This window comes from Falco rusticolus, chromosome 6 (genome assembly GCF_015220075.1).
Source record: "Falco rusticolus isolate bFalRus1 chromosome 6, bFalRus1.pri, whole genome shotgun sequence".
In the NCBI taxonomy this organism is placed as follows: domain Eukaryota; kingdom Metazoa; phylum Chordata; class Aves; order Falconiformes; family Falconidae; genus Falco; species Falco rusticolus.
Window position 1 is genome coordinate 24,064,982 of NC_051192.1, and position 14,805 is coordinate 24,079,786.

Below are 14,805 nucleotides of genomic sequence, written 5' to 3' on the forward strand. Positions count from 1 at the left end.
TGGTCTGCTTTAGCTAATTCACTCTGATTCGTATCAACATAGCAGGGTGAAAGGAAGTGAAATTTGCATGGCCTTTGGAGTATCAGATACACTATAGTTTTTTCAGGGTTTTAATAGCCTTGTAGTTTGGCACTTGAGGGGAGAATTTTTTTTCTATGTTCTTACATTAAGACGGTAATGAAATACACATCTGTGTTTTGGAAAAGTAGTGTGACTTCTACCCATTGCCCTTTTCTTCTGTCTCTCTTAGGTGGGTGGCTTATGAGAATCCTGAGTTTACGGGCGAGCAGTATATACTGGCTAAAGGGCTATATCCCAGCATTGAGGCATGGGGGGGGAAGAATTGCAAAATATCTTCAGTTCAGCCCATCATTATGGTAAGAAGTTCATTTTATACTTGTTCTGAAAGCTTCTCTGGAGTAACTTGGAGCTATACTTTTTCTATCAAATTCAGTTTATTTACATACTTTAAACAATAATTAATAGTAAACTTTTGTATGTTTGCTACTTTATTACTGTTTAAAATATTTTTTCCTTTTTTTTTTCCTCCCCTCCAAACTTTTGCAGGATATTGTTGGAAGTGAAAGGGGTAAAGTCAAGGTAAGATACTTGTCTAAGTGAAATACTGTGTTATGTCTGTAACATGTATGAAGAAAGATTAACAGCTTTTTGCCTAGTGTAACACCAGGTACTTGCATATCATGTCAGATGTAGTCAGACAAAAGAATGAGAACTGAGGTGAAGGGAGGCTGATTTCCAAACCTCTTAAGTAAAGCACATTAAGGCCCAAGGAGAGTGGGCTTTAATACACAGCTGCCCTCAGAGCTTTCTCAGGGCACAGGCAATGTTTTGGTTCAGCAGATGAGCTGTTTTGGGGTATTGGTGATAGTTCTGAGGAGCTGAAGGCCACAGCCCTCTACGCAGAGGTGCAGGTACCTGGATTCTGTTGCTGAGGCAGGGGCTCTACAATAGATATCGTTTATGATACAGTTGTGATGTAATTTCTTTTGAACCCAGATCTTTGCTTAACAGTTCTGCTAGTGGCCTTTGTAGTTAAGGGAATCTTATTCACTCACAAATAATGCTGGGTTGTGCTTAAAAGTTAATGCCATCTTTGTAAATAACTAAGAGAAGGAAATGACAGGGAGAACTTGTCCATGCAGTGAGCTAATATTTTTACGTTGGACTGTCTCCTGTGTGCAAGTACAAATATGTAGTTTTAACAGTGAGGCTAATGGGTGGCTTTTTTCATCCTTTCCTAATTGTAAACCTTTTCATGTTTATCCCTGTACAAAGTTTTATTTTCATTTCAGTCAAAATGGTGAGTATGTTATGGAACTAAAAACTAGGGAGAAAAGTCTTAGATGTTTCATTTTCTATTCTTGGTTAGTAGCATGCCTCGCTGGCATCGCCTGTGTAGGTATAATATATAAACTATGGGAAATAAAAATCTCAAGGCTGCTTATTTTCAGCTGCGTGCATGAAAAATTATTTGCATCTATATACTATGGGCCTATTAAGACCTTATCCAAAGGAAACAAAGAAGTAATGGCTTGTAGTCAACAGAGTGCATCCCCCGTCAGCGCGTTCCTCTTCGGAGAATGCTGTACGTGCCCACACTCGTGTCTCTGTTAAGAGTGAATAAAGCTGGTAGGCGTGTGATAATGTGGATGACTTCTGTGTGATCAGGGTTAATTACCCTCTAACCAAATGAGCAGGTTTGCTGCTTAGAAATTTTTTTCTTCTTAACAAGGACAAAAGACTCTGGGTGATGTATCCTCTCTTATCCTCCCAGCAGAGAAAGAACTGATGTGACTCCATCTGTGGCTGTAACAGGCACATAAAGCCCATCTAGCCTGGGAATACATACCAATGCCTGTTGGCATGCTGAGTACTTGGCCAGGATTATGTCCCATTATGTTCTGGGAGTCAGACAATTTTCATTTAGTGGGAAGAGTATGTATTTTGGAGATTAAATGGATTAATCTAAACCAAAACCATTTATAGTCCTTCACTAAAGATGTGCCTGTTCTCGCCATTCTGTGGGAATTCAAAAATCTTCTGCCATATATAGTCCAAGGAGCTGTCTCTGTTCATTTTTGTCTCCGTTGTTTTGTACGTTACCGAGTGATTTACAGCCAGAAATTTTGGTATTGTTACCTTGCTTTCTTGAATAAGGATTGCAGCACTGAATACATAACAAAAAAGATATATAACCGAGGAACTCTGGGTGTTTTAAGTATATTTTAATCTTAATTATAGAAGTAGTGGTAGAGACATGTTACTGAAGGTTGAAGAATGAATTGTTTTAAAATATGTTTATAACTTTTTAAAGGTCCAGTTATTTTCAGAGCCTGAATTCAAGGGTAACTGCCAAATACTTGAAAAAAACACAAGATGTATTGATTCATTTGCTGTGAAGTCTTCAAAAATTTTAGATGGCAGGTAAGTTATATTGATTGAATGTTGCAAAATCACTGAAATGGTAGAAGTTCTAAAAAAGTAACCAGTTTTCTAACAACTGAAGTGGTTTCGGGGACTTAAGGAGAACAATACTATGCAGTTTACCCATCAATCTTTATCGTGTCAGGACAAAACATTGTAACTAATGTTTCTCTCAGTGCCTCTTGCTAAAGACTGAGAAACACTAGCATCATTTTACTTGCACGGAATTCTAGGCTATTTCTTTTTCTTCCTGCAGCTGCATAGTGTATGATCAAGAAGACTTCTGCGGGAACCAGTATGTGTTAGAAGAAGGAATCTATCCTGATCTGACGGCAATGGGTTGTTCACCCCAAGCAGTTCTTAAATCTTTACAGATTATAAATATTGTAAGTAAAGCTATTAGAAATATTGTAAAGTATGCTGATGACTCTGACTTTCCCATTTTTTTGCAACAGTAAAAATGCTGGGGATGCACAGACAACAGAGGAGGGTTTTTGATTTTGGTTTGTTTGTTGTTTGTTTTTTTTCCCCTGTGTGGTAGCAGTTAAATGGCCTAGCTGCAGTTTGGGTTTTTTGACCTCTGTGCTGTTGCTGTGAAGGAGGGGATATCACAGAAGCAGCTGCCTGGGATCACTGTTCGTAACAGCTTATAAAAGGACTTCCGTAAAAAGTGTCAAACGTGTCAGATAAACTCTTCATTTCCCAGTAGGAGAGACCACTTAGACTGGGTTAAGAAATGTCAGTAGGACAGTGTGAAGAAATACCTGTACTGTGGACCTTGGGCTTTTTATGCATATTAAAAAGCAGAGTTAACTAAGCAACTTTGCATGAAATACATGTAATTATAAAACACTGTTGCTATCATCAGGGAAATGCAGTTTGAGTTAATCACAAAATAATGCACCCTTCTGGATGAAGTAAAGCAACACCCAATGCCATTTGGCAAAATCAGCTTGTGTTGTTGTTATGTGTGGTGGATACAAATGAAACAACATTTACATATTTTGTAACTCATCTGTGGCAAGGAACAAGTTTGCTCAAGCCTATAACCAATCATTATGATGGATCACTTACGGAATCTGCAAATATCTTTTAAGATCAAAGTAATTACTAGAAAAATGTGGTCAAGAATCCGGGAACTTACAGCAATGTGAAGAGGTGGTACTCATTTTGAGTACACTATTGGATCTCTGTTTTTGAATTTGGCAACTTTATTGCACTCCTCTATAATTTTGGTAACCTGTCAGTGATGTAGCAGTTGACGAAGGAGAAAATGTGTCATCATCTTTCATGCATCTGGAGCATTTTGATGTACAGTGTAAGCAAAGGTCTGAAGCAAGTATGTCTGCCCTCTGGATTCTTTTGCTGTCCAGTAGAGATCCTATTAAAAACAATGGAAGTGTTTCTAGCCAAGCTTGGTGGGGCATCACTATGAATTAAAATAGGCTTTTTTGTACATATTGGTATTGAGTACTTGGGTTTAAGATGTTTTCTTTTTTTCAAACTGGAAGGATCAGCTTACTTTTAGAATACTTATGATTTGTGACAGGGACTGTTGTGTTAAAACAACCAAATGCCAGTTCTGTGCCTCTTTAAGTTCTTACAACTTCTGAAACTTGTTCTAGCCCTGCAATTTATCACAGTTTAGATGTTAGCATGGAGCTGCATCTGTCTCCAAGTCACGTGCTGCTGCTTCCTTCTTCAGAGGCTTGCTGCCTCTGGAGAAGAGGAAAAAGGGTTGCTTTGCTCAGCAGTTTATTAGCAAACCAGAATACAGAGAATAAGAAGTTAGGTAGAAACTATCATATTATACTGTTAATTTTTCATAATGTTACAAAAGATTGAACTTTATTATTCTAGATACTGACTTCACCTGTCAGATTTCTTTTGGTACTGTTTTTTTTGGCAGTGCCAATCTTAATTCCTCGCCACCATCTGCCCATTCCCAAACTTGACTTGTGATTTTTCTGTGGCATTTCTATACAAGAAGCACCTTTGCTGTTTTAGTATGTCACGTTACTATACTTACCTAGTTTAACTCTCCTTTGCAGGGATCCATTTCTAAGGGACCATAAAAAAAGGAAATGAAAGGGATGTTTGATAAACAGAAGTGAAAGTTAAAAGGGCTTTTGTTCATAAGCCTAAGGGTTCAGTTTGTTGGTTTTTTTTAATATCACTGTATCTTTGCTTGATTCTGCTTGCTTTGCATGGTCCACATGGTTGTGCTGCAGATAGAAAGTAGCATTTTTCCTTCTTGAATTTGCTACATGTTCTTTTTTCCTGAACATACTATAAAAACACGTGTGAATATGGTTTATGCTTGAACAGTCCTGTTGAAAATACTTCTTTTTAATGAGTGACTCTGTGAAATACCTAAATGTAGATATACAGGAGCACCAGTTTCGTACAGTGCAGTACCTGTGAAATACTGAAACTTGTGAGCTGACCTTACGCTTCCCTCTATGGGGAACGTTTTATATAACAGTGTTGCTGCGGAATGTAAAAAAAATGCCTGGAGTGGAAGGTGTGGCACAAGATTGAAGGATTTCCTTTTCTATCTGTGTGTTTTCTTCGTAAGTAGATTATTTCTGAAGCATTGCATATGGTTCAAGGGCAGCTGCCTGACCAGTTGCATGTCTCAGAGTGCGGGTGCAGGTCTGTAGCAGAGGGGTCAGAGACACCAGGACATTGTGATGGTGGGACTGTTCTGTTGGGCTCTACCCGTGATGTCATGTGACAGTCTAACTGGTGTTAGCCTTTCATGGTGGGAGTCAGCATACTCTGAGTTTGGAGTAAGCTGAAAGGCCTCTCCTGACGTTTTCCACAACCTAGTAGCATAGGTATGATCAGGAAGCATAGCTCAGCTGCTGTGCAATAATCTGGACTGTTGCAGAGATAATGGTGACACACAATGTTATCATCCGGGCCCTTAAACATCTAAAGGGAGATTAAAGAGGAATTTAAGCGCTGTCTAGAAAGAGGTAGACATGAGGTCTTGCCTAACAAAGTCACTTGGAAGCACAGATATCCGCTGCCATGCGTGTATGGAGCCACCTCTGCCTTGGAGGGCCTGTTTCCATGCCTGAGGCCAGGTGGGAGTCTGTTGAGACTGCGTCATGCTGGGCGTTCCCGATCCAGTTGATGTGTTTTCAGTGTGCTGAACACATGCCAGCAGGAAGGAGCTCTTTAGCTATGGCATTGGTTTTATGCAGTCGTTGCTGGAAGACTTGTGAGAAAGGGAGTGGCAGGGTCATTTCTGTCTATGAGCGTAAACTGTAACATCAGGACACTCGGGCTTAATTGACTTTACCCCAAGGGATTTCAAACCCTTACCTCTGAGCTTCCAGGAGAAGGCCTTAATTATGAGAGGTTATTTCTAGTCCACTAAAGATACCTTGCCACGTGGAAAAAAGTCCAAAGTTCGTTATCCAGAAGCCATTTAAAATTGATTCAGTGTTACGGGGAGCTTCATGTGGGCAGAATCCCTTTTGACACCAGAAGTGTTTTGGCAGAGAGGGAGAAGAATCATCTCCCCACATCAGATGTTAGAGTTTTTGCTTGAGTCATGAATTTCTCCTCAGAATTATTCAGAATTCAGAAGTATGAATCTTGAAGCTTTTCTCTAGTCAGAGGCGTTGCCATAAACTACTATAAGAATTAAAAATGAGAGCAGTAAGTGATAAGCAGTGCTGACGAAGCTGTCATCGTTTGAAGCTGTAGAAATCATTATTATCTTACTGTGTCTTCAGCTGTGAAGATGAAAATTCCTGCAATGAGTGGGATTTAGTGCAATGGAAGAAAGAGATGGTATTAATTAAAATGTATTTTAAAACATACCTAAGATACTATGTAAGAATCAAGCACAGAGAGATTTGTGTGTGCCTTAAGATTAAGTTTTATGTTGCATACAGGATTCCTTGTGTGTTTTGTATAAGGGCTTTTTTTTGCTTTTTGAATTTAAGTCACCTGTTGCAGAACAAAAACATTATTGAGGGTCTTTGATATTACATCAAGAAGAAACCTCTTAAATAAAAAGGCTGCGTGGGGTAATGATGTACACAGTCACCATCTGGAGTTCTAACATCCTGTAAAAGTGCTTACCTTCCTTTTGCAGGAGCTGTCTGAACCATGCATAGCTCTTTTTGAGAAGGTGGGTTTCCAAGGAAAGAAAATAGAGTTCAGCACAGAAATCTTAAATCTCCATTTCCTGGGATACAATCCTCGAATAGCTTCAGTTCAAGTCCTTGGCGGCATGTGAGTTTAAAATCACTTTTTGATGTTTTAGAATTATGTACTTATTTGCAATAGAAAAATTACAGACAACAGAAACCAAAGAGTATAAAATTAGAATATCATAACGTGTGCAGTGCATTAGTGGAGTTTGTTCTTATAGAACCTTTTGTTCTTATAGAACCTTTTCACATCCTGTTTCAGTGTGTTACCACTTACCAGTGCCCTGTGCTAGAATTTGAAATTGATTTCAATAAAGCTGGCAGGGAAACTGGTGTCTTCTCTCATGCCATATTATAAAAGCCAGCTTGCATAGCACCCTTAAAACTAACTTCTGTGCTCTTGATTTAGGTCTCAATCATAAATCAGTGTGTTATCTGTGTCATAAGTTCAGAATGTTTTAATAAGTCTTCATGTTCATCATTTTACCTACATGCTACGGACACAGTGGTGCAGTCAGATCATGATCTGGCCTCTTTTGGTATTAGTAATAATCTCTTTTACTTCAGAAATCGGGTCAAACTCTTGGTTGTAAGTCTAGCAGTTAAATTCGTTAGCTGTTTTGAGCAGTTGTGTTCTCTAAATTTACTTTTGAAGGTCATGTAAAAAAACAGTCTGTGATGAAGTTTAAAAACTTGTCTGGAAGCATTTTGAGAGCTACTGTGCTGTCTTCTTCCAGTGTTCCAGCAGATATGTTAAATTTCTCTTTCTGTGTTTTTCCTGTTAACCTCTACCTCCAAGATACTTGTCTCAAGTGTATGTTTTTTCCTGACTGGAAGAATGTGACTTTTTTTAACTATAGATCGATGCTACTGTTGCTTTGCATTTAAACATGTTCTTTTGAAGAGGGAAAAGTCCAAGGTGTGCACTAGAGAGATGCTGTTGAATAACTTAAGACTGCCCTCAAGTGGATAGCCAATACCAGATCTGTACAGAAAACCATTTTCCCCACCCGGATAAAAGCTGGTCAAAGGGTTTCCTTAGCACACTGAGCTGAAGTTTGAAACATAAAGGTCATAAGAAGAGGTACATGCTCTGTATTCTTAAGTCTCCTGAGATTTCAGTATCTTTCACCACAACCACCATATAGTTGATTCTCCCTTTCCATAACATGAAATAACATAAAGTCAAACATCACCTTACTACTTTGCCAAGAACAGGGTTACCGTGATTCCAGGTAATGGAGTTGTGAATTATGTGTGTTTCCTGTCCAATTAATATATATGTTTTTTTCTGTTTGATCATTGGAAATGTATAGAGTATGATATGAAAATTCTCATTTCCTAATAGCAGTGTCAGCTGCTGAACTGTGTCAAAATACAGGTTTCAGTGTCCTTGCCCCTACTGCCTCCCTTATTGAAGGGGTTTTCATCTTCCTTTGCTGAGAGACATCCATTTAGAATGCTATTAATTTCATACCTGGGGATAGATGTGTATTAGGCTGTGATAAAGCACCAAAATTAAGGTGAGTGTGCCTCTTCTGAATGTAGGTGTCTGCTGACAAATCAGAGGAACAGAGGTAACAGGAAAATGTGCATATTGACTGTTCATGTACTCAAAAACCTATGGCTATTGGACAGTCCCAGTAAATTTAGTATGAGAAAACTCAACAAATTGGACTGTATTGTACTCTTATTTCAAACTCTAGTTGTAATTCACTGCCTGTACCGGTAGTAGAGAGCAGAAGTCAGGTTCTGACATGTTGCTCTCAATGTGATTGTAAGCCTGGTTGGTTACGTGCTAGGGAACGCCAAAAAAATTTGTTCTGCATGTTTACTCTTTCTCTCTCTGTTATACCCCTGCCCTCCGGTATTTGGGAAGAACAGAGGTGTTCTGAAATAAAACCTCTTATCAAAATACCCTAGAGAACTTCATCCTGTTGCAGTTCCAGTATTTGCTTGTTGCAATCTGCGTCCCTGGTAGTTCTGTCCTATGTGGGTCAGGCGTGTCCAGACTGAGAGACACAGAACTCCTGGTTCTGCACATGCAGCTATCTAGCATATACGGCATATGTAGCATATACATACATACTCCCTGGGGAGTCACAGTACCTGCTGAAAACATGATATTTAAAAGTTGGGTTCTCCCTTTAAGACAAGAAAATGCTTTGTTTCATTCAGATTGTAATTTTTAGGTAACAGGACTTTAAAAAGTGAACTCCAGTGTATTCATTTTAATGTGGTTGATCTAAATCAGGACATGATTTTATTAGTTTTGAAGACTTGTTTAAAAGAAGGTAAATGGCTTTCCAAAGCTAAACACTAATACTGTGTGGGACAGGTTTTTTATTAAACTCGTTTATTGATTCTGAAGCAGGATTTGGCAGTAAAAGCATTCTGTCTTTTTTTTTTTTTTTCTGTCTTTTTTTCTCATAGATGGATAATTTATGAGCATAGTAATTACAGGGGGCGTCAGATGTTGCTGTCACCGGATGAAATTCCAGATTGGTATAAAGCGAGTGGCTATTGTCAGATAGGTTCTCTGAGGCCTTTACTGCAGGTGAGTAGGCTCTGAGATGAGATTGTCAAGTACTAATTTATATTTTGTAATGGGGTTGGGGGGATATTACACAGTTGAAAGCAATGTTACAGTCCTGATGCATGTTACAAGCTTCAGCAATGGCAATAGTGTAAAGAAATTATTCTATGGTTTTGCTTGTAATAAAAGCTGTTTGATTATGCTGTGTGGCTTTGCAATTCCACTGCTTGAACTGTTCATTAAGCATACTTTAAACCAGCATAGAAGACAGCATATAAGGATTGGCTAAATTACTTTAACCAATAACGGCTATAACTACTATATATGAATTATTTTAAGTTGTTTTATAATGAGCACCCAAACTGGTTATTGGCATCCTGTCTCTACTGTCTGCATTGTTTGTGGAACAACAAGAAAATCGGTCAACAAAACTGGATACTTCAATTAGTAGTGATTTTGTGTTGATGTAGGGGGAAGGTCCTTCCTTGCTTATTACTTGGAAGAATAATTTGCAAATCTAATGCAAAACTTACTCTTGCAGTGTCCTTTTCATTTTGTTCTCTAAATAAAGACCATGTGATTTGCTCCAGTGCTGCAGCAGCAGTCCTGTGAGCTTTAACATTTGAGTTCTCACTGAGCCATTTTTTGTAGAGGAAACAACTTTTTCTAATTCATGGGTTACTTGTACCTGTAACCAAACGCATTTGCTTGCTGTCATAGAGTTGTCTTTGTATAGCCTTAAGCAGTTAGGAATAATGCATTTTGACTGCCGCGGCTGAAACTTGTCTAAACAGAAGTGTTAACGTCTAACAAGCCACAGCACAAATGTGCAGTGTAATACTTGCTGCCAGTGAAATGAGCAGCACTGCACAAGTGCACCCTTGATGCAAGCTAAAAGCATCTATACAGGAAGGTAGCAGGGAGAAGTTAGTGCTGCTCTGAATTAAAAATGCATAGCTTTCCACTGTGTGCTGATCTCAGTGCATAGGAAAACCTAAAACTCTCCATGCAGAATGGCGAGTTCTCAAAGCTTGGCTTGTCCTAGATATTTATGAACTTTGGAGTTAAATTCTAAAGTAGAAAAGTTAAGCTTCCTGAAAGAAAGAGGGAGGCACAGGGTTTTGCACTGAACAATAACTGCTCTGAAGTTAACTAGAGCAAGATGTGTTCTGCACTGAGACTGTGGTTAAAGAGTTCTGTTGTTTTCTGCAGAAACGTGTGTACTTCAGGCTTCGAAACAAGGAAACGGGAAAGTTCATGTCTGCTGATGGAAACTTGGATAATCTGAATCTTCTCAGAATACAGGTTGCAGAAGACACAGACTCAGATGATCAAATCTGGGTTTATCAGGATGGATTCATAAAGTGCCGGGTGAGGTTCAAGTTCAATGTGATTTTGCTCTTTTCCTCTCAACTAGTAGGGTTTTCAGAATTCAATTCCTACTGTATCATCTTAACTTATCTTATAGGCTTATTCTATTTCAGCTGTAATGTAATTTTTTGTAGGGAGTTGGTTTTTTGAGGGGGTTTTTTTGTTTTGTTTTTTTAATCAAAGTCTGGCTTTTTCAGGTGATACAAACTAGTTGTATGATACCTTTTTTGATGTAATTGAAATTTTGAGAGCTTTTAGTTAAGATTTACTTCTTTCCTAAAGAATAGTAGCTTCATAAGTATAGTCAACACCAGAAGATCATAGTCTTGCCTCTTCATGAGCTCCTTCTGCGTTCATGCCCTCTTTCTCCACAGTGAAAATATCACAAAAGCGTCAAAGCAGGGGAGACCTTTTAAAATGCAGACCCTGATAATGTTTTGAACTAGGAATACCTCGTGGTAGGTCAGTTAGTGTGATGTAGGTTATATCCTCTTCTGCATTCAGGCAAACTTAAATTCCTACTCTTCTCTTTTGTTGTTGTTGATCTGTTTGTTTGTTTTGTTTTTTATCCCCTCTGTATTTTTCAAATTCATCCCTTTTCTGTTTCTCCGTACAAGTTTCCAAATGAAGTACTACTTTTCTCACAGTCCATAAAATTAATGATACGTGAATTGTCATTGAGGTGAGCAGAGGTATGCACAGTTCATTATGTCTAAGCATGAACAGTCCTAGGCAGGGATGCTGGCCAAGGAAAATTAAGTTACTTTGCAGTCAAGCCGTTTAACAGTATTAAAGAATCACGTGAACTTTTTCTATAGGATTGTATAACTTCAAAGGAGCCGTTTATAACTATGTCATCTATGCTGGAGGGAAGAACCTTACTGTTAATAAGCTAAGGCATTGTTTGGACATGTTTACAGGACACAGGCAGTAGTAAAAGGGATTTATGCAGACAGCAAAGTGATGCAAAGTAAGCTAAAAGCTTTAATATTGCATACAAAAGACTTCTGTCTTGACAGTGCCTCTCAAGCATTTCATGGAAAGTGTTCACATGGAGACAGTATGGTACTATTTTATATAAATGCTCTTGGTTTTTATCCTCATAAATCAGTTTTTCTGTGCACAGAAAATACACAGCCCATGCTGTATAGCAGCCAGGTAGCTTAGTGCGGAGTGCAAGCTGGCAACATTGATCTTAAATGACTGAAACCTTACAGAACTCTGCCATCTTTTTGTTGAATGGCAGTAAATGTATTTTGCACAAAAAATTGGTTTTCACCACATTTTAAGAAGAAAATTAAGCTCATGGGTGAGTAGGTACATGCATGTAGGCAGACACAGGTTATTGGAGGAACTTGCACCTTTCTTTCTGTAAGCTTAGGTCACCTCACTAAGTCATGGTACCTTGAGGTTTGCCTGAGGTTTTCGAGGAAGAGCTGTTTCAGATAGATGGGATAATCAGTGAGCAGGATATTAAAGTTATTCTGCTCATTTTGCGAGAAGCGGATATGAGTAGCAGATATTAATTCAGGTCCCCTCACTCTTCATAAGTGTCTTGGAGATGGGTGAAGTAGTGGCCTAGTGGACCTAATGTGTAAGCTTTGAGTCTTCCAAGCCCTGCTAGAGAATGTTTTTAGGTACAGAAGAGGATTTCAGAACTGCAGAACTAAATCAACTTACTTCAGTTCTAGGTTATGACAGTAAGAAGTACCACTTTTTCAAAACTATATATATAATAGCTTAGGGCCATATCAACAATGGCAGACGGGTGTGTAATCTGCCACTGAAGTCCATTCAGAAGTTACAAGGCAGCTTATGGTGATCTATTAAAAATCACTCTTCATGTAGCATAATTACTGTAACTTACTACTAATACAGCTTAATATTCTTTTCAAGTAAGCTTGCTTTTTGCCACTTCTTTTAACCATAGAGACACTTGCAGAGTTTTGAAGTCAAGTAATACAAGTTAGTAGGAAAAGAATATAGAACCAAGAAGAAAGTATTGTTGTGATACTCTGTGAAATTCATACACTTGATACTGTCCAGTTATGTCCTTCATCTCAAAAGGTTAATGCAAAACTAGAATCAAATAAAGAGCAAAAAAAAGATGCGCAGAGATGGAGGGCTTCTAAGCAAGGAAGAGACAAAATAGCTATGACTTTTTAGCCTGCAAAGGGGGCAGTTTGAGGGATGATATGATTGAAGTCTCTGCAAACAGCATGGACAAGACATCCCTTAAAAAAAGGGAGGGGAAGGGGGTGAGGAGAGCTTCAAATAAAACCAGTAGTCACCTATCAAATTTATTTTTTTTTAATAACAGTAGTAGTTAAGATTTGGAGCTGCTTGCCACAGAAGGGTTATGATACAGAAGCATGTTCATGTAAAAGGGTTACATTGATCTCAGCGCACAGGAACTAACAAATTCACGTATGGGACAGAAATTGTCCAAGTATTAAAGGTATTAGCTCTGCATGGAAAAGTCTCTGGGCTGGAAGTCGCTGTAGACCAGGAACGTACTGCATACAAGAGCAGAGTGAATGTGATCTTCCATGGCATCTGTTATTGGCCACTGCTAGAAGCAGGTGCTAATTGTACCTCTTGATCTGATACAGCATGGTTAGTTTAATGTTCTTCTGCAGTGGAGGGTGTCAGCAGAAACAGAAACAAAAGAAAAGTAAGTAGTCTTGAGCTTGGGGCAAAAATATGTTCCTTTAGGGAAAGAAGTTCCTAGATTCTGTTCTCACCTGCTGACTTCTCTTATATCTGATAAAAAAACAGTGGATACTATAAGTAAAAAAAAATTGGTAATAGCTTGTTGCCTTTCTGATGATACAGATGGCAGAGGATTGCTGCTTGACAATTGTTGGAAATCTTATAACTCCTGGCTCTAAACTCGGTCTTTCATTTGAACGGAATGAAGAGAAACAATATTGGCATATTAGTCCTGATGGCAGGATTTATAGCAAGATGAAACCCAAGCTGGTTTTAGATATCAAAGGTAAGCAAATGTGTTATCTCATTACATTGTGTCTTAATTACATGCTATTTACAGTGGGATAGGCACTAAATGTGCCTATAAATTAAGGATGGTGTTATAGTTACTTTAATCTAGAATCAAAAAAGACCCGATTAGCTAGTCTGACCTTCTGAATTATACAGGCCCTAGGACTTAATTTCATGGAGTGTAGTAACTCACAGTACTTGCTTATCTTGTATTCCCAGTGTCCACTCACTGTAGATATCCTCAGTTAATTTTACGTGGCACTGGGTGATGTGAATATAATTATTTTAAATGCTGAAGCAAGAAAGACCTAGCTTCTCATTAACTTTAATTTGTATAGAGCAAATTTTCTTATATAGTAATTGTAGATGCAATAGTCAAAGGATATTAGGAAAGCAGAGGCAGGCCTGTACACTGATGTGATCAGAAGCAAAAAGTTTTTTCATTCTTTAATGGCTGTACCTTTATTTGGAACATGCGTTTCTGCCATAGCAGCCTAAAGTCCGATGCATGTTTTACAGTTTTTGTCACAGCAATTTGATTCATGTAGATACTGTTTCTGAATTTTGTTCTTAGTTTCATAGTAGGTCTGAAAAAGCAACAAATGGAATGACTAGCAAAATTAGCATAATTGGATGTTCTTATATAACACTGCATTTTCAGGTGGGAGGAGTAATAATTTTCTATAGCTGTTAATTTTTTTAGCTGTTTTAATTCTGCATTAATGCTGTGACATTAATTACAGCAATTTAAAAAAAAAATTAAAAAAGGAAAAATACCAGAGTCAACAGTCAGCACTTCACAAGTAAGGAGGACAGGACTGTCAGAACTGTGAGAAAAGGGTTATCCAATATCTGCCCATAATAAAACACTGGCACAAATAGTCACAAATTCTCTTTACTGCAATAAAAAGCTAGTGATGATTCATTATACAATTATCAAAAAGACTCCAGTTCAAGGGAGTCTTTAGTCATGATGACTCTGCATACCTTTTTCTGAAGTCAGTTCTCAGTTGCATGAAACGAGCAGAAATACTGTTACACTGCTTTGTCTTCAGTTAATCATGTTAAAAGCAATTATGTATTCCGCACTTATAATTGAAGAACTTTACAATGGATAGGTCGGGTGATAAAAGTATAGATGCATTCGTAGTTTAAAAAAAAGTAAATCTGTATGGTAAATATGAAAGAGTAGGACCACTTAGCTTTTACTTGAGAAAGCCTAGCAGGAACATTACCTGTTTCTGCTAATTCTGCCGATCTATTCTTGACCACAGATTG

The 14,805-nt window shown here is 38.2% G+C and overlaps 1 protein-coding gene across 1 annotated transcript in view; it reads left to right on the plus strand.

The window, feature by feature from the left end:
* Positions 1-14,805, plus strand: part of CRYBG1 (crystallin beta-gamma domain containing 1) — a 45,822-nt gene that overhangs the window by 26,931 nt on the left and 4,086 nt on the right. Inside the window, exons 14-21 of the mRNA XM_037392661.1 lie at positions 251-377; positions 568-600; positions 2,336-2,445; positions 2,702-2,831; positions 6,560-6,699; positions 9,051-9,174; positions 10,366-10,524; positions 13,360-13,522. Coding sequence (XP_037248558.1) covers positions 251-377; positions 568-600; positions 2,336-2,445; positions 2,702-2,831; positions 6,560-6,699; positions 9,051-9,174; positions 10,366-10,524; positions 13,360-13,522 — 986 coding nt within the window. The remainder of the gene's footprint in view (positions 1-250; positions 378-567; positions 601-2,335; positions 2,446-2,701; positions 2,832-6,559; positions 6,700-9,050; positions 9,175-10,365; positions 10,525-13,359; positions 13,523-14,805) is intronic.